The sequence below is a fragment of the Mauremys reevesii genome, linkage group 1 (assembly GCF_016161935.1).
Source record: "Mauremys reevesii isolate NIE-2019 linkage group 1, ASM1616193v1, whole genome shotgun sequence".
Lineage (NCBI taxonomy): Eukaryota > Metazoa > Chordata > Testudines > Geoemydidae > Mauremys > Mauremys reevesii.
This window is the reverse complement of record NC_052623.1, coordinates 258,313,336-258,337,025: the sequence shown is the minus strand read 5'-3', so window position 1 is coordinate 258,337,025 and position 23,690 is coordinate 258,313,336. Positions and strand designations below refer to the sequence as shown.

At 45.9% G+C, this 23,690-nt stretch overlaps 1 protein-coding gene across 7 annotated transcripts in view; it reads right to left on the bottom strand.

Moving 5' to 3' along the window:
- Positions 1-364: 364 nt before the first annotated feature.
- LOC120369550 (cystine/glutamate transporter-like) overlaps positions 365-23,690 on the bottom strand; it is a 58,252-nt gene continuing 34,926 nt past the window's right edge. For 5 of the 7 annotated variants that reach the window (XM_039483067.1, XM_039483056.1, XM_039483046.1 and 2 more), the window contains exons 4-14: positions 18,550-18,676; positions 12,928-13,043; positions 11,849-11,974; positions 8,370-8,469; positions 8,212-8,256; positions 7,896-8,019; positions 7,428-7,531; positions 6,798-6,894; positions 5,836-5,985; positions 2,229-2,403; positions 365-774 (exon numbers count right to left, since the gene is read on the bottom strand). In XM_039483067.1, coding sequence (XP_039339001.1) covers positions 710-774; positions 2,229-2,403; positions 5,836-5,985; positions 6,798-6,894; positions 7,428-7,531; positions 7,896-8,019; positions 8,212-8,256; positions 8,370-8,469; positions 11,849-11,974; positions 12,928-13,043; positions 18,550-18,676 — 1,229 coding nt within the window. In that variant the 3' untranslated portion in view covers positions 365-709. Of the gene's footprint in view, positions 775-2,228; positions 2,404-5,835; positions 5,986-6,797; positions 6,895-7,427; positions 7,532-7,895; positions 8,020-8,211; positions 8,257-8,369; positions 8,470-11,848; positions 11,975-12,927; positions 13,044-14,723; positions 15,328-18,549; positions 18,677-23,690 lie in introns of those variants that run through there. The other 2 variants (XM_039483075.1, XM_039483074.1) reach the window with 2 other exon arrangements.

The window sequence follows — 23,690 nt, the reverse complement described above, 5'->3', positions numbered from 1 at the left end:
GCTCTTCTTCACCTTGTCTTTCCTCGAGGTCTAGGAAGTTAAAAATCATGTGTGTCACCAGGGGCGGCTCTAGGAATCCCGCCACCCCAAGCGGGGCGGCGCGCCGCGGGGCACGCTCTGGCGGTCGCCGGTCCCGTGGCTCCGGGAGACCTCCTGCAGACGTGCCTGCGGAGGTTCCGCTGGTCCCGCGGCTCCGGTGGAGCATCCGCTGGCATGCCTGCGGGAGGTCCACCCAAGCCGCGGGACCAGCGAACCCTCCGCAGTCATGCCTATGGGAGGTCCACTGGTCCCGCGGCTCGGGTGGACCTCCCGCAGGCATGACTGCGGAAGGTCTGCCAGAGCCGCCTGCCGGCAAAATGCCGCCCCAAGCGTGCAATTGGTGCGCTGGAGTCTGGAGCCGGCCCTCTGTGTCACTGAGAGATGAACCAACCTACAAAATTTGAATCTTGATTTTGAACACCTCCAAAAGTCAGCTGGTCAGATGTGAAGTTTGGGTTTAGAAAGATAGAAGCGGATGCAAAATCCAGATCATCAAAGCTTGGAGGTGTTTGGATCTAAGTTATTTGTTCTGGACATCTCTAGTTGCACCGCACTCACTGCAAAATTAAGAGTGCCTCCTGGTCTCTTAGCAGGCCAAAAGGATCAGAAATGGGACTAGTGGCTTTCATTGGACAAGCCAGTATGTGTCTTCTCCAATAAGATGTGGTCTTCAATAAGTCCTGATTTCCTGTCTGACTACTTCCAGCAGTACCTGAAGTTTGAATGTAAGATAATCTGTCACAAGAAAAAAAGGAGAGAGGAATGCTTAATTTGTTTTTTGAACTATGTTAAAACTGGTATTTGGGTCGAGTATTTTGTGTGGAGAAACAATTTATTTCAACACAATTGAAACTGTCTAATACAGCCCATTCTTTAGCAAAAGGTATCTCTGCTACCTTTCCTTCTGTGTCTTCTTAGACATTCTCAATGGTTGTTGACAGAACAGAACTCAGGGGCAATTTACTAATGCACCAAGTCTAAAGAAGTCAGGGTGCAGGATAAAACACAGATATGATCAATGCTTTATCTGAGAGACAAACATTGTATTAAAGTATCAGAGGGGTAGCCGTGTTAGTCTGGATCTGTAAAAGCAGCAAGGAATCCTGTGACACCTTATAGACTAACAGAAGTTTTGGAGCATGAGCTTTCGTGGGTGAATTGCATCCGACAAAGTGGGTATTCACCCACAAAAGCTCATGCTCCAAAACTTCTGTTAGTCTATAAGGTGCCATAGGACTCTTTGCTGTTTTTATTGTATTAAAGGTGGCAGAGCTACCCCTGAAACTTTGTGTTTGATACCACATGGGGAAATCCTCTCAAAATATATCTTACTTGTATTCCAGATCCATTGTCCATACATACTTCTAAGATTTTTCAAAAGACAGGATAAAAATCTTGGTGTTCCATGACCAACATCTATATTTTGCCTGTTTACAAGTATATACTGGGAACTAGAGAAAACAACTACAGTGTTTCCCTTCTCTTCCTAACAATGCTTTCCCCAGGCTTTCAGCAGAAATCAGTATGTAGACATCATTGGGGTCTACTAAATTCACGGGTGTGAAAATCACGTCACGGACCGTGAAAGCTCGTCTCCCCTATGAAATCTGGTCTCTGCCCACCCAGCTGTGAAGGCAGAGCAGAGAGTTGCGGCTGCTGTCCTGGTGCCCAACTCTGAAGGCAGCGCCACCCGCCAGCCACAGCAGAGAAGTGAGGGTGGCAATACCATGACCCCCTAATAGGCTTGTGATCCCCTTTTGGGTCCAGGCCCCATGTCTGAGAAACACTGCAGAGAAATCACACCATTTTCATGGGTTGGTCATGGCATAAATAGCAAATTTCATGGGTGTGCAACACATCCAAGAAATTTGCTATTTATGCCATGGCCAACCCATGAAAATGGTATGATTTCTCTGTGATTTAAGTAGACCCCTTATCACAATACAATTTTATTAGAGACGGGGCCAAATTGCAACCCGAGAACCAACTCCCTGAAATTTGGAAACATTCAGATCTGGAGCCAATCACTACAGCTTGGGTCATCCTCTTAATTTTAATTTCTATAGTTCTTTTTATTAAACCCAGACTTAGTATACACAGCCTCTCATAGGTGGTGATTTATGAAACCTGAGTAGAATCTAATACTACATTATGTTTAAGGTTATCCCTTTTATCAAATTTATACTCACAGAATGTGGTACGGCAACAGTCAGGTATTGGCCTGCTGATCACCAAGAAGTAGACTGGAAAACCACTCAAAACCATGGCACAGCCAATGCTGACATACACCGGGTCTGAGTAGAAAGACATTCCCACTGCGAAGAGGCAGATGACAGTGAAGGAGACAGGAATGAAGAGGGGAACCTGAGGAAAAGAGCACAGACCTTTCTAATCATATCTGACCATTGTAATTTGTCTTAATTTGTCCAAACACATTATGTGTTAGCTTGTACCCAAATATTTATCAATAGCTAGACTCCTGTGTCCGGAAGACAAGAAACCTGGCCAGTCCAATCTTTCTGAACAGTCTGCCTCCAATGAGTGGGATGCATGATCTCTTTGATATGGTCAAATCTGCCATCTACTACATTACAGTAACACCACCAGCGCATACTCTCACCTCTCTTGATGAGGCATAGAAGCAGACATTAGTGACTATCTCAGGAGTCGCCATATATAAAATTTAACGCCTTATGCAGCCAGGAATTTAGCAGGAGGCAGAAATCAACCATGCCCCAAGCTGCTTTCTGAGTTTATTACGGACTGGTCTTAGGTCTCATCTGTTGATACTGCTGGTGGAAAATCATGAGCATGTACTACCATGAGTAGCGTGTGCCCTTTCAAATAAATGATTTTCAATGTGCTTATGTAGTGGTGTAATTCATTTTGAGCAGTCTCTAGTTTGCCTCAGGGAAGGCCAAATAAGCTTGAGAGACTGCTTCATGCTAGCAGCACCATACTTCAGTGTACAGTTTAGAGTAGCTACCACTGTAACTTAGCTCTCTGGGAAGCCAAATGACCCCGGGCTGTTTAAAGTTCAGGATAAATTAGCAGACCCTAATAGAACTGCAAAGTGATTTTTTTTGGACTGTGGATCCAGTCTCACCCAGTTTCCATACAATCTAATTGAAAAAATGTGATCCTAATCTCTGGAGAAATCTGACAGTTCACCTAAAATAAAAATCTCCCTTCAAGCTCTTTTAGACTCTAGTCTTTTGTAATCAAAGGTGATCTGCTGTTCATGCCATGACTGCTATAAACTAACAAACAACCCACAGGCTAGTTTGGTTCTCTTTCCTAGTCTGTGTTCCTCGGGGTCAGCACACTTTAGCACACATAGCAGTTAGTTAACTAAGTAATGAAAAACAGCCAAGTAATCACCTAGGAAGAAATTAAACAACTGGTTGGGAGTTAGTAAAAAAAACTAACTAGCCTCCTGCATCTTCCATATGTTCTGAACCCCTTGTAATGGAGACTATGGTAGCCAAACCAACTGGGGATTCAAATTGCAGTTCAAGGATCTCATTCCCGTGCAACTACCAATAGTACTGCTCCTCTGATCAGGGGGGTGCAAGGGATGAAGCTTCTTGCTTTTGTTATTTTTCTATTATTTTTAAGCATAAAATATTACAGAAAAAATCAGCAATCATAATAACGATACAAATAAATGGAACAATATCAACCGTAAGGATTTTCCTCTATGGCCACTAGAGAGCAGCATCAGTACGTATCACACTTAAACTGGTCTTTCCTCTTTCAGAAAGGCAGTTCCCTCAGGCAGAAGAATAAAGCCCGTCTAAACTGTTATCTCTTCTATTCAATTTGTCTCTTTTCAAACTCTCAGAAGTGGTTTAAAGCCTAAATTTAGACCCAATAGAATGAGGTAAAAAGCTTGGGAGGGGGGAAATCAGTATGTTGCTGATTTCTTTGTTAAACGCTCAAGCTTTATCAAATGATTCTAGTTCAAGAAAATATATTTTAAAAGGTGGTTCTGGGTGAATTTGTGGGTGCAGCCAGCATGCTGTCTGGGAAAGTTGAGGGTGTCTTTTAACATGTTCCTTTAGCAAGGACTTGGAGTGGGGTGGCAGGATGGGATGGAAAGAAAATTCTGGTTGGGGGTGCAGGCTCCAGGGTGGGGCCGGAAATGAGGAGTTCAGGGTGCAGGAGGGGGTTCTCGACTGGTGGGTGGGGTGGGGGGTGAAGGCTCCAGCTGGGGATGAGGAGTTTGGGGGGTAGGAGAGGGCTCCAGGCTGGGACCGAGGGGTTCGGAGGTGGGGGAGGGATCAGAACTGGGGCAGGGTTTGGGGGTGTAGGGTTTGGAGTACAGGAGGGTGCTCCACGCTGGAATTAAGGGGTTTGGAGGGCAGGAGGGGGTTCAGGGCTGGGGCAGGGGGTTGGGGCACAGGGGAGGCTCAAGGGTGCAGGCTCTGGGTGGCGCTTACCTCGAGCGGCTCCTGGAAGCAGTGACATATCCCATCTCCGGCTCCTATGCAGAGGCATGGCCAGGCAGTTCTGCACACTGCCCCGTCCGCAGGCACTGCCCCTGCAGCTCCCATTGGCTGCAGTTCCCGGCCAATGTGAGCTTCAGGGCCAGAGCTTGGGGCGGGGGCAGTGCACAGAGCAGAGTTCCCTGGCTGCCCCTACACATAGGAGCTGGAGGAGGGCCATGTCGCTGCTTCCAGGAGCCATGTGGAGCGGCTCCTGACCCCACTCGCAGGTGGAGCGCCAGAGCAGGGCAAGCCCCAGACCCTGCTTCCCAGCAGGAGTTCAAGGGCTGGATTAAAATGGCTGGCGGGCCAGATTCACGCCGTGGGCCAGTTTGCCCATCCCGATCTAGATAAAACCCCATCCACGCACTTAGAGCTCAGGAGACTGTCCATCCATGACACTCAGCCTGGGGCTGGGGGTAGACCTGACAAGAATGGCATGGGGCAGAGAAGAGGAGCATTGTGGGAGCCAGGAAAACTGCAGAATCCAGAATCCACTTTGATTCCCCATTGCAAACATGATGCAGCAGGGAAAATGGTAGGCAAGTTGAAACCTATCTTCCCTTCCTGCTCCTAAGGTGGCCCCTAATACAGCTGGAAATAGGAAATGCTCCCACGTACAGGACTGTGGGCTCAGAATGCAGCTTTCCAGCCTAAACTTTGTTGCTCTCATCTGCCAGAGTATGTCTCTCCTGACCCCAAAGAGACGGACGATGCACCTGAGTTGAATGGGCTAGACCAAAATTACGCCTTGTATAAGCTGCTGTTGGTTGATTGCTGTGCATTTCTTACTCCTCTAAAGCCTGTATTTGTGGTGGCTGTACTTGAGCAAACTTACAGCACAATATTTGGAGGTGGGATGGAAGAGCTGTTGGAGGACCTCTCAGGGGAGAGGAAACTAGGGGCTGGGATAGAGGGGTCTTGCGGGGAGAAGATCTGGGAACAAACTAAGCTCAGGAGGAAGCTTTAGCTGAGGCTTGTGCTTTGTTGCGGCAAACCCCACTACCCTTCTTGTGTGCGTATCAGAGAGCGGGGTAGGGGCTGTCTAGTCTTATCAGGCCTCCTGACTCTCAATCTGACCCCCTACCCACTGGACTATACTACCTTCTTAATTAAACATGGCTGTTCACACCTGGGTAGAACACTGCTTTACTGAAGGCAGACAAAAGGTCCCATATACCGGGTTACCTCTCCTAAGTCTAAATGGAACTGAGGCAATGTGCTGCATGTTCTAGCTCTCAGTGAACAACGCAGAGAGAAGCCAGTTATAACAACGATGGGCCTGGCTTTGAAACCGGTTATGTGTTACCTTGAATGGCCTGGGCAGCTCCGGGTGACGGTAACGATGGATGATGAGCCCCAGTGTGGCTAATCCTATGAAGAGCCATCGGGAAAAGCTGAAGAAATTCAGGAGATGGTAGATGTCTCCAACACACACCATGGCGGTAATCAGTGGCAACTGGGGGTTGTAAAAATGAAACACATTCATTAAATCCTCATCCCAGCCTTTAGCAATTTAAAACATGGCTGGGTCAGAAACTCGCGTTTACAGTCAGCTGCAGTAAGATAAAGCTGGCACGCTCTGGTTAGGGACCAATTTTAATGCTGAGCTGAGACCACTATATTCTCTTTATATGAGGTTTCAGGTGGGAATGCATGGTAGGTAAAAGGCTGCATTTTTAAATATAGGAGTTTTCACTGCTTCAATCAAAGAAGACACTGCTGGTGTTAGAAGGTACCTAACCATGGCCAGGCAAAATTGGTGAAACATTTTGCACAAAAATTCATTCCATGTGATTTCACTCCATCCCCGAAATGTCAGTGTTTGTAACATTTGAAGGACTCAATTATCGACAAAGAAAGCAGACAAAGCCTGGAAGAGACATTTTTGTGGGATAATTCTGAGAAATTGTTGTGGAAGGTGGAGGTGGCAACAACCCTCTTAGTTTAAGCCACACGTTAAGTGGATTTTAAACTCAGGACAAGGAGCCAGGAGATCTTGAGTTCAAATCCCACCTCTCTCACTAAGCAAATTTGATAATACTTTGCAATATGCAGTCAATGTAAACTCGTTTGCAGGTGTGAATGAATATCCACAGAAACCTTTCTGCAGTATTCTCTCCCTTTTACTCTTTAGAGACCTGAGAGTAACTTGATTCCCTTTAAAATCTCACACACCTGTCCAGACTCTGCATAGTGACACGTAAAATAAGAAGCCAATCAGAACTGCAGGACAGTAGAAATTCCCATTGTAAAATCAGATCTCCTCACCATTAACATGACGGCTGGAAGGGGAGTGTGCCTTCGGATGTGGATCATGGAGAAGAGAGGAGGCCATTGACCCTCCCTTGAAGCCACAAATAGGGTCCTGAGAGAAGACATGGAGCAGTACAAGAACCTGAGTTCGAGTCTCCTGCATCTGCACTAGAGAACTGAATCACTGGTAGTTGAATGGGTGACATAAAGCCAGCATAAGTACCAACAATACAGGCTGTCCACACTAACCATGCTCATTAGGGTGCAGTTTTGTCCCAAGTCCACACTTGTACTTGACTACATCTTTGTAGCTGCACCATCCTCTGCTAATCTATCCCACAGTTCCTGGCACAGCTTCCTGAAACAGTCGTTTGTGGGAGATTTTGAAAAACAAAGTCAAACTCCCTTTATTCTCTGGGAAATTCCCATAAGTCCCCAAGAAGTGGCCCCGTTTCCAAGTTCATTTCTCATGTTAGAGGCCAGGATGTTCTGGCACTGCCTTGGAGAACCAGCAATTCCCGGGATTGCTTGTGTGTCAACTAGCTGATGAGTGATATCTACTTCTGGGTGGTCAACAGATTTGGTGCCAGTGTTCTCCTCCTATTTATACTACGAATCAGTTAGCAAGATTTAAAAGAATCTGACCTTGAAAATGTAAAGATCCCCCCATTCATGGTTCCAAAGCAGGACAGGGCAACCAGGATGGGAATCACGGAGACAAGTCTTTGGAAAGCTTTTTGTGCAAAACTCTGGAGGAAAGACACGCTTCAGTTCAGAAACAACCTGCTAATCCCTGAATGGCATCAGAATTAATGGAAAGAGCTGGATGGCCTTCCACTGAAAGGCTTAAAACAGAACTCCACTTACTCCTAAGTCTGTATCACCTATTCCTCTTCCCCCACTGCCATCTCGATCTCTATTTCTTATTCCATCTCCTCAGGCAAAGCTAAGAGATGTTATTGCTTGCTGATACTCTTGAAAAGTGACAAAGCTGAAGGCCTTTCCGCTATGAAATCCATTATTATTGTCCACATCCCAGAAGCCTCCCCATCCCCACCCACTTAATGTAAATTGATCCCTCCGAAGAAAACTAATAATGGGCTTACAACTCACCACAGCCACAGCCTGGGAAGCCAGCACATCCTCTGCTGTCAAGACTGTATAATAGGAAACGTTGGTGAGCATGTACCCCACAATTACAGTGACCACAGACACTATCACAGCCAGTGGGTTATTTCTACAAAAGCAGGAGAGAGACAAAGCACTAATGAACAAAGCTGTTGGGTTTTTTTTAACTCACAGATCAGTACTACCATGCCAGGCACTTAGAAGAACTAGCACTCATTTCTCTTTCCATTTAAAAGGCAGCTTATTTTGAAATAATGCTGTCTCCAGTGGCTGATCTTAAAGGGCCCTCTCCTATTCTTACCGTTCAGGTCGGACCAGTTCTTCTCGCACAAAGCTAGTTTGAAACCTGCAGAGCGAAAGAAGAAAGGTTATGGCTGAGTTTAAATGATGGCTCAGGAGAAGCACCGTAGATTTAGGAGTAGATGCTGCCATTTGTTAAAGGACCCCGACTGCACATACCAGCCTGAATACGCAAACATCCCAGCATAAAAAGCCAAGGGCAGCTTGTCCAAAGCCAGCGATTGACTACTGAAAGCATCCTGGAAATTTTCAGTGTGGCCTAAAAAAAAAAAGGAGAGAAATGCAGGGTTAGAGAGCACTGGAGACAGAGACTTCCCCTCTAGTGTTGCAAAAAAACATTTGCAGAAGAGGTTCCATTTCTCTCTGTCTCTCATACAACCCCAAGAGTTTGTGGTTGCAGGATCTTCAATTATTTATAATGAATTTCAGATTTGTTTTGTTACTTTAATTCACAGAGCTCAGTTGACTTGTTAGTGCACAATACAAGCTCTGCTGTCGAAGAGATTTTTGAAAGGGGAGTGATGGTGATTGGTTCCCTCTCTCACACAGTCTGCTCTGGAGAAAGCAGATCGTAGAGCTGAGGAGGCCAAACATGGCCTGAGAGAGTCTGTACTGGTAGAAAACCTCTTTCTAGACCTGAAATGAACTCCCTGACCCCCAAACTCTGGATGTGTGCTCTACTTCGAGGTTTCGCAGCCAGCTAACGCTGCTCAAATTGTGCTACCCCGACTCCTCAGCACAAGCACCGACCCCAGCCTCATGATGGGAACCACCAAACAAAGAGCTCTAGGAGGTAGCACAAAGAGTGGAGTTAGTGGTCCTTTGGAGCAACTTCATGAAAGCACACTGCCCTGCCTACACTGCCCTGCTCTCTCTCCACTGACTGCTGGAGAGGGAAGAAAAATTGAAGAGATGGTTGAGATGGACAAAAACAAAGGTGGTTTGGATTGGGATCCCATTTTATTAGGTGATTGAGAAAACAAAGCTTGTGGAATCGAAAGAAAGCTGAAGTTGAAGAAAACTAAGCAGCAAGTTAAAATGGTATTAAAGAGCCTAGAAAGAAGGGACAGTGTTCTTTAAAACATTTAAGAAATGGTAACTACAATAGAAGGACAAAAAGAAAGGCAAAAAGGAAAGGAAGAGAGAAGATAGGACAAAATTCTCTGCTGGGATCAATGGAAAGGTGAGGGGGTACAATGGAGAAAGCTGCCTATGTTTGGGGGAGGTTATGTATCTTCTAACATGTTTGCTGATTAATAAATACATAATAAAACGATTTATTGCAGGGGTGGCCAACCTGTGGCTCCGGAGCCACATGCGGCTCTTCAGAAGTTAATATGCAGCTCCTTGTATAGGCACCGACTCTGGGGTTGAAGCTACAGTTGCCAACTTTCCAATGCTAACTGTTCAACCCCTGCCTCTGCCACAGGCCCTGCTCCCACTTCACTCCTTCCCCCAAGGCCCTGCCCATCCCTCCCCCTTCCCCAAGCCTGCTGTGCCCTTGCTCTTCTCCTCACCCCCCAGAGCCTCCTGCATCCTGCATGAGGCACAGGGAGGGAGGGGATGCGCTGATCGGCGGGGCAGCTGGCAGGCAGGGCGGGGGAGCTGATATGGGCTGCTGACATAATACTGTGGCTCTTTGAAAATGTACATTGGCAAATTCTGGCTCCTTCTCAGGCACAGGTTGGCCACCCCTGATTTATTGTTTGTGATGATTTACAATCCCTGTATAGTTACATTAATTACAACCTGTAATTCTGAGGTCTCTGACCACACTTCTCAGACATCACTAGCATGACTCCTTCTACCACGGGGGTTGTGCCAGGCATTCAGTGTGTCATTTGAGGACATTCTGAGCAATAAATTGCTGAGGATTTTCTGGTTCAGGTCAGAAGCACAGCCAGCCTGATGGGCTTTTTGCATGTCCCATGAAGCAGGTTCCAGATGACAACCAGAAATATGACCGTTCACCCCAATCCCCTTATTCTCTCAGTGGAAGATATAAAATGAGGACACAAGATTTATTATCCCAACTTTGAACACTGTGGAGGACTGGTCTACAGAGAGGTAAACGGCTGTTCCGGCTCAGAGCCCCAGACATCTCGCAGAAATGATGAGCTGCATGCCATTCTAGGGGGTGCCCCTGCAACAACCCCACCTGTTGCTTCCCTCCTCCCACACCCTTCCTGGGCTACCGTGGCAGTTATCCCCCCATTGGTGTGATGAAGTAATAAAGAATGCATGAATAAGAAACAACACTGACTTTATTGCCTCTGCAAGCAGAGATCAAAGTGGGGAGGGGAGGGCAGCCTCCAGCTGCCATGATATTCCAGGAAGGAGTGAATCTCCATTAGACAAAACTTAAAGAAGAGAATGACCTGGAGTCATTCCCATTTTTGCCCAGGCTCCCCCGGCCGACCTCACCAAGGCCAGCCAGGAGCACTCACGGGATGACAATGACGGATATCAGTCATACTGCACCGTCTGCCATCCGCAAGGCAAGGGAAGGGAAGGGGATGCTGCTCTGTAGCGCTGCGGCACCGCGTCTTCCAGCAGCATCCAGTAGACATATGGTGACATTGAAAAAAGGCGAGAAAGGATTTTTTTCCCTTTGCTTTCACGGAGGGGGTGGCAGGGGATGACAATATATACCCTGAATCACCAGTGACAATGTTTTTGACCCTTCAGGCTTTGAGAGCTCAGCCAAGAATTCAAATGGTTTTCGGAGAGTGCGAGAACTGTGGGATAGCTACAGTCGTCAGTCGCCCCTCCCTCCGTGAGCGTCCATTTGATTCTTTGGCTTTCTGAGACCCTTGTCTCAGCTCCTTAAGTTTCACGCAGCACTGTGTTGAGTCCCTGTTGTGGCCTCTGTCCATCATAGCCTGGGAGATTTTTTCAAATGTTTTGGCATTTCATCTATTGGAAGGGAGTTCTGATAGAACAGTATCAGAGGGGTAGCCGTGTTAGTCTGGATTTGTAAAAGCAGCAAAGAATCCTGTGTCACCTTATAGACTAACAGACGTTTTGCAGCATGAGCTTTCGTGGGTGAATACCCATTTCATCGAATGCAAGTACAGATTCATCTGATAGAACAGATTCATCTCCCCATACAGCAATCAGATTCAGTATCTCCCGTACGGTCCATGCTGGAGCTCTTTTTTGATTCTGGGACTGCATGGTCACCTGTGCTGATCAGCTCTCCACGCTGGGCAAATAGGAAATGAAATTCAAAAGTTCGCGGAGGGTTTTCCTGTTTACATGGCCAGTGCATCCGTGTTCCGATTGCTGTCCAGAGCAGACACAATGGTGCACTGTGGGATAGCTCCTGGAGGCTAATACTGTCGAATTGCGGCCACACTAACCCTAATTCGAAATGGCAATACCGATTTGAGTGCTACTCCCCTCGTCGTGGAGTATTACAGATATCAATATTAAGAGCCCTTTATACATAAATAAAGGGTTTCGTTGTGTGGACAGGTGCAGGGGTAATTCGGTTTAACGCTGCTAAATTCGAGATAAACTCATAGTGTAGACCAGGCCTAAGCCAGTAGAATTATACCAGTGAAAAGATAAAACCTTCCCATGTGGACAAGCCCTTAATGAATGCCCTCCCACAGATCACAGCTGAGCAGACCCACCTTGGGCCAGAAGCATCATCCCTGGCACAATGATGAGCATGAGAGCCAGGAGTTTGATGACAGATAGGACGTTCTGAAGCCTGGCAGTCCAGCTGACACTCCAAGAGTTCAGGATGAGGACTATGTCTGGAGAGAAGGCAAAGAGCTGGGGCTCAGAATAAATCAGACAAATTTTACACTCGTGCTTTTCCCATTGTCTCAGCCTATTGCCCTGAGTACACTGACTAGAGACAGCAACACTCCCTGCCCTTGGTGCTGGGAAGAATTCTTAGAGACCAGAATGTTCAGAGTGACAGATATTTTAAGACCATATAAATGACCCAGAGCATGACATTTCAAGGGGAAAAGGAGGTTACTACCTTGAGAGTGGAGCACAATCTAGTTCACTTCCCTCACATTTCCTGTTGTGTAATCTGTGCCTGGCTGATGAAATAATCCATGAGTGCAATTTCATTTTCGCTTCTCTGCCTCAGAGCGCTTCTTGAATTTGAATCTACTGGGACTGGAAAAGCATGGAAGCTTTCACCTGTCAACTGCACTAGTTGGCATTCCCGAGTCTGAGCCATATGCTGCTACGTTTTGATGGAGCTTGCACCATATACAGAATCTCTGCTCCCAGTATCACTGTGCATAACCCAGACATCTCCAGTTCCTTTCTTCCAAAATGTCATCAGCCTGACAAAGCATCTAGCCAATACTAGACCATAAGTAAAAACAGACCTTGAAACTTGCTGGCTACAACTCTGGTTCCATTTCCCAGCCAATCTGATAGCAGTGCATGGCCAGTGATGGTTTCTGCTCTCCACCCAGCTTCGCAATCCACAGACCCATTTACATCAGCTTTGTCACTTCATTTCCCCTCCCCCCCCCCGCTTTTTTCCAGAGATGGGCCCAACCCAGAACCCCAGACCCTGAACTTTGGGTGGCTCAGCATTTACTATGTAATCCAGATTTCACAGTTTTATCTGTAATGGGACCAGCCCAAACCCTGGATGTAAACACCTGTAAATTTGGGGAGTAGGGGTTCAAAATCTGAATTAAAATTTTGTGGCTTAGACCTATATCTGCTTTATACTTACAGTACCCCAAGAGAGCAACGAGCTTCACAGCAGGAAGTGGGGCTGCACAGGGGGCAAAAAATGGTTCCAATATGTAGTTTCCAAATGCCAGAGAAATCACTGCACTGTTGGCTGGCCTATCAGGAGGGACGGATTCATGGAGTTAGAAACTGACTTTCTGGTGTTAAGCTATTTTATATGCAAACGGCTACATTAAAAGAATGTTAACATTTGAAAATTTAAACAGGACCATAAAATCAGGAAATTTAGACTTAAATCAAGCTGGAAGGGCATATCGATTGCAGTGGGATCAGTTCTGGGTCCAGTTCTGTTCAATATCTTCATCAATGATTTAGATAATGGTATAGTGCAGGGTTGGGTAAACTACAGCCTGGGAGCGACATCTGGCCCTCCAGACATTTTAATCCAGTCCTCGAGTTCCCACCAGGAAGCGGAGTCCAGGGCTTGTCCTGCTCCGGCGCTCCAGCCGGGGAGCGGGGTCAAGGTCTTGCCCCACTCTGCATGGCTCCCAGAAGCAGCATCATGTCCCCCCACCAGTTCCTACGTGTAGACAGGGCCGGATCTAACTTTTTTGCCACCCCAAGCAAAAAAAAAAAAAAGAGTGCCGTCCTGCCGTAACACACACACACACACACCCGCGAGCGCCGTACCGCTGAAACCCCCCACAGCACCATGTCGCACCGCGGAAACCCTCACCCCCCGAGCACCGCGCCGCCTGAAGCCCTCGCCCTCCTGAGCGCCGTGCCGCCTGAAGCCCCCGCCCCGCCAAGCACCGCGCCGCCTGAAGCCCCTGCCCTGCCCGAAGCCCCCGCCCACCCGGAGCGCCATGCCGCCCGAAGCCCCCGCCCCACCCCAAGCGCCGCCGAAACACTCCCTGCTACAAGCGCTGCCCAGCCAAAACAAACAAACAAAAAAACCTGAGCGCCGCCCTGCCTCAAGGTACCACCCCAAGCACGTGTTTGGTCGTCTGGTGCCTGGAGCTGGCCCTGTGGGTAGGGGCAGCCATGGGGTTCCGCATGCTGCCCCCGCCCCAGGTGCTGCCCCCGCAGCTCCCATTGGCCAGGAACTGCAGCCAATGGGAGCTGCAGGGGCAGCTCCTGAGGACAGGGCAGCATGCAGAGCTGCCTGGCTGCACCTCCACACAGAAGCTGGAGGGGGAACATGCCACTGTTTCTGGAAGCGGCTTGAGGTAAGCGCTGCCCAGAGCCTGCCCCCTCAACCCCCTCCTATGCCCCAACCCCCTGCCCCAGCCCTGATCTCCCTCCCGCCTTCCAAACTTCTCTGTTCCAGCACAGAGCACCCTCCTGCACCCCCAACCCCTCATCCCCCACCCTATCCCAGAGCCCCGCCCCCAGCTGGCGCCCTCATGCCCTCCCGCACCCCAGCCCCCAATTTCATGAGCATTCATGGCCCGCCATACAATTTCCATACCCAGATGCGGCCCTTGGGCCAAAAAGTTTGCCTACCCCGGCATAGAGAGTATGTATATAAAGTTTGCAGACAATACCAAGCTGGGAGGGGTTGCAAGAGCTTTGGAGGACTGGATTAAAATTCAAAATGATCTGGACAAACTGGAGAAATGATCTGAAGTAAATAGGATGAAATTCAATAAAGACAATTGCAAAGTACTCCACTTAGGAAGGAACAATCAGTTGCACACACACAGAATGGGAAATGACTGCCTCGGAAGGAGTACTGTAGAAAGGGATCTGGGGTTCAGAGTGTATCACAGGGGTCAGCAACCTATGGCATGCATGCCAAAGGCAGCATGCGAGATGATTTTGAGTGGTACTCACAGTGCCCAGGTCCCAGCCACCGGTCCTGGGGCTTCTGCTGTCATCCTGGAGTCCCGGACGCCAGCCACCCATGGTCCCATCCACAAGTCCCACTCAGCCTGCTGCCAGCCCCGGGTCCCGGCCACTGGTCCCAGGGGCTCTGCTGCTGGCCTGGGGTTCTACCTCCAGCTCGGAGCTCTGCTCCTGGCCTCAGCCCAGGGCTCTGCAGCTGCCCCCAGATCAAATTGGCCACCCGACAGTCAAATTTCACTGTATCATCCATCAAGAAAACCTGTGTGCTAAAATTTCTAATTCAGAGCTTAATAATGTGATGAATACAGTGGTGCAAATTGTGAATGTCCTTGTTGCTCAATCTGCTTTGACTCACAGATAGTTTCAAGCACTGCTAGAAGAGATGGACAGTTCTTATAATGACATTCCACTTCACAGCAACATTTGGTGGCTAAGTCGTGGCAAGGTTTTGTGCGCTTTGTAAACTGTTTTGATGGAATCAAGGCCTTTGTGTTGGAAAAAGGACAAAACTACCCCAAACTGGATGATGACAAATGGCTGTGTAAGCTCATGTTTCTAACTGACACCACCGCTGTAGAGGAGCGGATTCACCCCTGCGGCACCTCCTGCCGGTCTCTCAGGGAATTGGCTCAATTTCCAGCCTCCGGAGCACCATCTGCAGGCCAGTGATCTGCTGCGTCTTGGCTCCCCATGTCCCTCCCAGGATCCGGTGCCCTGTTAGCTGGGGTGCTGCCCCCTGGCAGTAACCCCTTTCTCTCAGGACCTTCTCTCCCTGGGGAACCCCCACCCACTATCCCCACCTCACCTCAGTATCAGGCTACTGCCAGTCAATGTCTAGCCCCCACGCCCTGGGGCAGACTGCAGTATCAGCCTACTCATCACTGGCAAGGTTGGGTTTGGACCTGCTGCCTTTGCCTCCCCTGGGCTTCTCTCTGCAACCCCCAGTACCTGTTGGCCTTGTCCTAGGCCGCAGCCTGGGGCTTTCCAGGCTGGAGCTCCCCAGCTCCTCTGCCTTTTCCCAGCCCTGCTTCACTCAGGTACCCAGTCTCTAGCTCCCTGCAGCCAGGCCCTTCTCCCTCTACAGGCAGAGGGAGACTGTTGTCTACCCCTGGCTTCTCTGCCTTTATAGGGCCAGCTGAGTCTGTTTGGGGCGTGGCCCCAGCTGCAGCCACTTCCCCCAGTCAGCCCAGCCTTTTAGAGCTGCTTTCTCCAGCCACAGCCCCTCCCAGGGCTGGTTTAAGCCCTTTAGGGCAGGAGCAGGATAACCACCCCACTACAACCACTCACCTAAACTAACTCAACCTCCGTCTCCAGAGTGCAGGGCAAACGGTTCTGGATCTTTATGAAGCCTGGAAGGCATTTGTTGTAAAACTCTCAGTTTTTCCTTGGGATATTCAAACTTCGACTTTCCGCTACTTCCAACACATAAAAGAGCTATCGACATGTTGCATTGTCAGTGTCGATGAGATTGGAATGTTCATGCAAGAACTGGAATCAGAATTTTCTGGCAGATTTCAAGATTTCCAGTGATTTGGCCCAATGCTTTCTTTTCTAATTAAATCTGAAAAGTTCAATGAAAGCAACTTAGATTTGTCTGTATTTCAGTGGATGGGTGTTGAAGATTTTGAAATGCAGCTCATTCAGTTAAAAAGCGCAGAACTGTGGGCATCAAAGTTTGGAGAACTGCGGAGTGCACTTAAAGCTACCGTGAGAGATCATGGGGCCTCTATTCTGACCTGCTGGACGTCCCTGCCAGTGAAATTTAACTGTTTGAAGAAAATTGCGTTTGCAATGCTTTCAGCATTTGGATCCACATACCCGTGTGAACAGGTATTTTCACACATGAAATCTGTCCTCTGTCCCTCTCAGAGCTGGTTAACTGATCATTCAGAAGCCCGTGTGTAGCTTAAAGTATCCAAATACGTGCCAGACATTGGAAAACTCATCAGCAAGGAAAAGCAAGGGCAACGATCACACTAAACTGATAAGATCTGCATTTTAATTTAATTTTAAATGACTCTTCTTAAACATTTTAAAAACCTTATTTACTTTACATACAACAATAGTTTAGCTATATATTATAGAGAGAGACCGTCTAAAAATGTTAAAATGTATGACTGGCACGTGAAACCTGAAATCAGAGTGAATAAATGAAGACGTGGCACAGCACTTCTGAAAGGTTGCTGACCCCTTCTGTATCACAAGCTAAATATGAGTGAACCATAGGCGCTGACTTCCTCTCTACCTGGAGGTGCTAGACACCCCCCTTCCACTCATAGGCGCCCACTTCTACCGGTGCCAGTGGGTAATCGACCTAGGGTGACCAGATGTCCCAACCTTATAGGGACAGTCCTGATTTTAGGATCTTTTTCTTATATAGGCTCCTATTACTCCCCACCCCCGTCCTGATTTTTCATACTTGCTGTCTGGTCACCCTAGCTCAACCCCCGTCTGCCTCTGGCCCCACCCTGACTCTACCCCTGCCCTCTATAACACCGACAGAGAGATATGCACAGCTGTTTGCTCCCCCAGGTATTAATACTTGCTCTGGGTTAATTAATAAGCCAAAAGTGATTTTATTAAATACAAAGAGTAGGATTTAAGTGGTTCCAAGTAATAACAGACAGAAAAAAGTAAATACCAAGCGAAATAAAACAAAAACACACAAGTCAAAGCCTAATACATTAAGAAACTGATTACAGATGAAATCTTACCCTCGGAGATGTTTCAATAAGCTTCTTTCACAGACGAGACTCCTTTCTAGTCTGTGCACAATCCTTTCCCCTGGTACAGTCCTTGTTCCAGCTCTGGTGGTAGCTAGGGGATTTCTCATGACTGCAGCCCCCTTTCCACCCCCTTATATAGCTTTGGCACAAAGCAGGTCTCTTTTGTCTCTTTGGGTCCCCACCCCTCCTAAATGGGAAAGCCCCAGGTTTAAGATGAATCCCAGTACCAGGTGACATGGCCACATGTCCTGTGGGACCCCAGCCTCCATTCTTCCCAGGCTGACTCACAGGAAGGCATACAAGTAAACAGAGCCATCTACAGTCAATTGTCCTAGCTGATGGGAGCCATCAAGATTCTAAACCCACACTTTGCATAACTACAATAGGACCTAAGAGTTATATTTTATATTCCTAGTTTCAGATGCAAGAATGATACATTCATACAAATAGGATGAACACACTCAGTAGGTTATAAGCTTTGTAATAATACCGTACAAGAGACCTTTTGCATGAAGCATATTCTAGTTACATTATATTCACACTCATTAGCATATTTTCATAACATCATATGGAGTGCAACGTCACAGGGGACAGTATTAAAGTTCAGTTTTTGCTCTCTCATGTGTCATGTTTACCTTACCGTCCATGTGGGATTTTTTCCTAGTCATAAATAAAATATGAGTGAAAGTGATTTGTTTTACACTTCCCAGAATTATTATTTATTCCGAGGACTGGACCAATCCAGAGAATTTTCAGCACAAGAGAAACAAGAGAAAGCTCAAAGTGACTGAAAATAGAAGGCTTAAAATAAAACTAGCCTCTAACTTCAATTATAACATTGTTATCACAGTGCTATAATGAGGGTACCAAATATCCTGGAGAAGAGAGTTTTTTGGACATGCTGGTCTAACACGCACATGTGGCTATTTACCTCTTCTGCCTTCTTTTTATTTTAGAAGACTTTCGAGGTAATGTGTATGGTTTCTCACTTTATGCATTTTTTAAAATAATACAAACTGGTTATCCATTTGCATGGCTTTCCCAGGTCTCACTAACACCTCATTTCAGGTAGCAGAAAAAAATCTTACCTGATAGCAAAGTACTCGGCCCACAGATACAAGAAACTTGGCAAAGGCCCCAGTGTCTCCAGTATATAGATATAATGTCCTCCAGACTTTGTGATTCTTGTTCCAAGTTCTGCATAGCACAAGGCACCTGAAACAGATGAAGTAAAAATGTATTTAGTAAATTGTCCCATGCAATTACCACTGCCCATAGAATTTATTGAGAATTAAAGGAATCTGTTTAAAATGAGCTAAGAACCCAGAATCTAAGAGCTGCCATACTGGGTGAGACCATGGTCCATCTTACCCAGTATCCTGTCTCTCACAATTGCCCATACCAGAGCTTCAAGGGGAGAGTACAAAACAGACAATTTTGGAATGATCCACTTCTTTCTTCCAGTTCCAGCTTCTGATAGTCAGAGGTTTAGGGTCGCCCAAGCATGGGGTTGCATCCCTTATCTTTTGGCTAATAAGCATTGATGGACCTATCCTCCATGAACTTATCTAGTTCTTTTTTGAACCCAGTTATACATTTAGCATTCACAACATCCCATGGCAATGAGTTCCACAGGTTAGTTGTCAGGGCCGGCTCCAGGCACCAGCGGAGTAAGCACGTGCCTGGGGCAGCACATGCTAAGGGGCAGCATTCCGTCCATTCTTGGGGCAGCCCAGTCTGAGCAGGTGTTTTTATTTTCCTTTTAATTTTTTTTATTTTTTTTTTTGCTTGGGGCAGCAAAAATGGTAGAGCTCTGTTTGTATTAAATCCGCTGCCCATTAACTTAACCGGGTGACCCCTAGGTTTAGTATTGTATGAAAGGGTAAATAACACTTCTATATTCACTTTCTCCCATCAGTCATGATTTTATAAACCTCTATCATATCTCCCCTTCATTGCCTCTTTGCTAAGCTGAACAGCTCTAATCTTTTTAGCCTCGCCTCATACAGAAGCTATCCCGAACCCTTGATCATCTTTGTTGCCCATCGCTGAACCTTTTCAGATCTACTATAGCATTTATTGAGATGGGGTGACCAGATCTGCACTATGGATTTATATAGTGGCATTATGATATTTTCTGTCTTATTTTCTATTCTTTTCCTAATAGTTCCTAACACACTGTTAACCTTTTGACTGCTGGTGTGCATTGGGTGGAAGTTCTCAGAGAAATATCCATAATAGAGGAAATAAAGGCTTTTAGGAGAAGGCTTTTATGAAATGAAGGGTAGGAGAGACATCCTGGGGGCCAAATTTAGGCTGCTAGGGAAGAAGCTGAGATCCAGGACCTCTATGGTGGCATTCTCAGAAATGCTTCGAGTTCCACGTGCAGGGCCAAGTAGGCAGGCAGAGCTTCAGAGTCTCAATGGGTGGATGAGACGATGGTGTAGAGAGGAGGGGTTTAGCTTTATTAGGAACTGGGGAAACTTTTGGGATAGGGGAGCCTATACAGGAGGAATGGGCTCCACCTAAACCAAAGTGGGTCCATACTGCTGGCACTTAACATTAAAAAGGTTGCAGAGCAGTTTTTAAACTAAGAGCTGGGGGAAAGCTGATTGCTGCAGAGGAGCACGTGGATCGGACAGAGACTTCTCTTAGAGGAGAGTCTATTGATAGAGATTCTCTAGGTTTTAGTCAGGAGGAGAGGATGGAAGAGGATAAAGTAGGGGCCAGATCAGACAAGAAACATTCACATAAAAAAGAATCTGACACATCAGAAAAGGGCAGACAAATAAAGAGTGACAAGTTTTTAAAGTGCTTGTACACAAATGCTAGAAGTCTAAATAATAAGATGGGTGAACTAGAGTGCCTCACGTTAAAGGAGGATATTGATATAATAGGCATCACAGAAACCTGGTGGACTGAGAGCAATCAATGGGACACAATCATTCCGGGGTACAAAATATATCGGAAGGACAGAACAGGTCGTGCAGGGGGAGGAGTGGCACTATATGTAAAAGAAAATGTAGAACCAAATGAAGTAAAAATCTTAAGTGAATCCAAATGTTCCATAGAATCTCTATGGATAGTAATTTCATGCTCTAATAAGACTATAACATTAGGGATCTATTATTGACCACCTGACCAGGATAGTGATAGTGACAATGAAATGCTAAGGGAGATTAGAGAGGCTATCAAAATTAAGAACTCAATAATAGTGGGGGATTTCAATTATCCCCATATTGACTGGGAACTTGGCACCTCAGGACGAAATGCAGAGACAAAATTTCTTTAAATGACCGCCTCTTGGAGCAGCTGGTATGAGAACTCACAAGGGGAGAGGCAATTCTCAATTTAGTCCTGAGTGGAGCGCAGGATCTGGCGCAAGAGGTAAATATAACAGGAATGCTTCGAAATAGTGACCATAATATAACAGCTTTTAACATTCCTGTGGTGGGAAGAACACCTCGACAGCCCAACACTGTGGCATTTAATTTCAGAAAGGGGAACTATGCAAAAATGAGGGGGTTAGTTAAACAGAAATTAAAAGGTACTGTGACTAGAGTGAAATCCCTGCAAGCTGCATGAACCCTTTTCAAAGACACTATAATAGAGGCCCAACTTAAATGTATACCCCAAATTAAAAAACACAGTAAAAGAACTAAAAAAGAGCCACCATGGCTTAACAACCATGTAAAAGAAGCAGCGAGAGATAAAAAGGCATCTTTTAAAAAGTGGAAGTCAAATCCTAGTGAGGTAAATAGAAAGGAGCATAAACACTGCCAAATTAAGTGTAAAAATGTAACAAGAAAAGCCAAAAAGGAGTTTGGAGAACAGCTAGCCAAAAACTCAAAAGATAATAACAAAATGTTTTTTTAAGTACATTAGAAGTAGGAAACCTGCTAAACAACCGGGGTGGGGGGGGCTGGACAATCGAGATACAAAAGGAGCACTTAAAGACGATAAAGTAATTGCAGAGAAACTAAATGAATTCTTTGCTTCAGTCTTCATGGCTGAGGATGTTAGGGAGATTCCCAAACCTGAGCCAGCTTTTGTAGGTGACAAATCTGAGTAATTGTCACAGACTGAGGTGTCACTAGAGAGGTTTTGGAATTAATTGATAACAGTGACAAGTCACTGGAAGAACTCAAATGTGAAATTGCAGAACTACTAACTATGGTTTGTAACCTGTCCTTTAAATCAGCTTCTGTACCCAATGACTGGAAGATAGTTAATGTAACGCCAATATTTAAAAAGGGCTCTAGAGGTGATCCTGGCAATTACAGACTGGTAAGTCTAATGTCAGTACCGGGCAAATTAGTTGAAATGATAGTAAAGAATAAAATTATCAGACACATAAAAGAATATAAATTGTTGGGCAAAAGTCAACATGGTTTCTGTAAAGGGAAATTGTGTCTTACTAATCTATTAGAGTTCTTTGAAGGGGTCAACAAACATGTGGACAAGGGGATCTGGTGGACATAGTGTACTTAGATTTCCAGAAAGCCTTTGACAAGGTCCGTCACCAAAGGCTCTTTCTTAAGTAAATTATGTTGTCATGGGATAAGAGGGAAGATCCTTTCATATATTGAGAACTGGTTAAAAGACAGGAAACAAAGGGTAGGAATAAATGGTAAATTTTCAGAATGGAGAGGGGTAACTAGTGGTGTTCCCCAAGGGTCAGTCCTAGGACCAACCCTATTCAACTTATTCATAAATGTTCTGGAGAAAGGGGTAAAAAGTGAGGTTGCAAAGTTTCAGATGATACTAAACTGCTCAAGATAGTTAAGACCAAAGCAGATTGTGAAGAACTTCAAAAAGATCTCACAAAACTAAGTGATTGGGCAACAAAATGGCAAATGAAATTTAATGTGGATAAATGTAACGTAATGCATATTGGGAAAAATAACCTCAGCTATACATACAATATGATGAGGGCTAATTTAACTACAACGAGTCAGAAAAAAGATCTTGGAGTCACTGTGGATAGTTCTCTGAAAACATCCACACAGTGTGCAGCAGCAGTCAAAAAAGCAAACAGGATGTTGGGAATAATTAAAAAGGGGATAGAGAATAAGACAGATAATATCTTATTGCCCTTATATAAATCCAAGGTACACCCACATCTTGAATACTGCGTACAGATGTGGTCTCCTCATCTCAAAAAAGATATACTGGCAGGCATTAGAAAAAGTTCAGAGAAGGGTAACTGAAATCATTAGGGGGTTTGGAACAGGTCCCATATGAGGAGAGATTAAAAAGGCCAGGACTTTTCAACTTGAAACAGAGGAGACTAAGGGATATATGATAGAGGTTTATAAAATCAAAAGTGATGTGAAGAAAGTGAGTAAGGAAAAGTTATTTACTTGTTCCCATAATATAAGAACTAGGGGTCACCAAATGAAATTAACAGGCAGCAGGTTTAAAACAAATAAAAGGAAGTTCTTCTTCACACAGTGCACAGTCAACTTGTGGAACTCCTTGCTTGAGGAGGTTGTGAAGGCTAGGAGTATAACAGGGTTTAAAAGAGAACTGGATAAATTCATGGAGGTTAAGTCCATTAATGGCTATTAGCCAAGATGGGTAAGAAATGGTGTCCCTAGCCTCTGTTTGTCAGAGGGTGGTGATGGATGGCAGGAGAGAGATCACTTGATCATTACCTCTTAGGTTCACTCCCTCTGGGGCACCTGGCATTGGTCACTGTCAGAAGACAGGTTACTGGGCTGGATGGACCTTTGGTCTGACCCAGTACAGCCATTCTTATGTTCTTGTTATGTTCTTAGTGCAAATCCATTTATTTGCAATAATGCTGTTTCCAGGGGAGATCTATTTTCATCTGGTAAGACCTGCTTGTCAGTTTAATGGCATAACTTCTCCGCTGACCTTATGTGGAAAAGTCCATAGAAGGAAATTTGTCTTTGCCTTAGAGATTTACTTTAAAAGGCTTCATTTCCCCCATTTACCTAGCTCTAAGCCTCAAACACACACACCTCCTCCCTCAAATATAGGTGAACCAAGGACATGGAAACCTCCCTCTGATCAGATCCATGAAGCAGCTACATAAGAAGAAGAAAAACTTGGTACAGAAGAATATTGAGAATTTCTAATCAAGTGGTTCAAATACTCTTTATTTCCCCTCCTGTATCTATGTAAAGATAGATTTTAAAACTGGCCACTTCTGTCCCAGCTGTAAACCCCTCAGAACCTACCTACATGCAATGGAAGGAATATA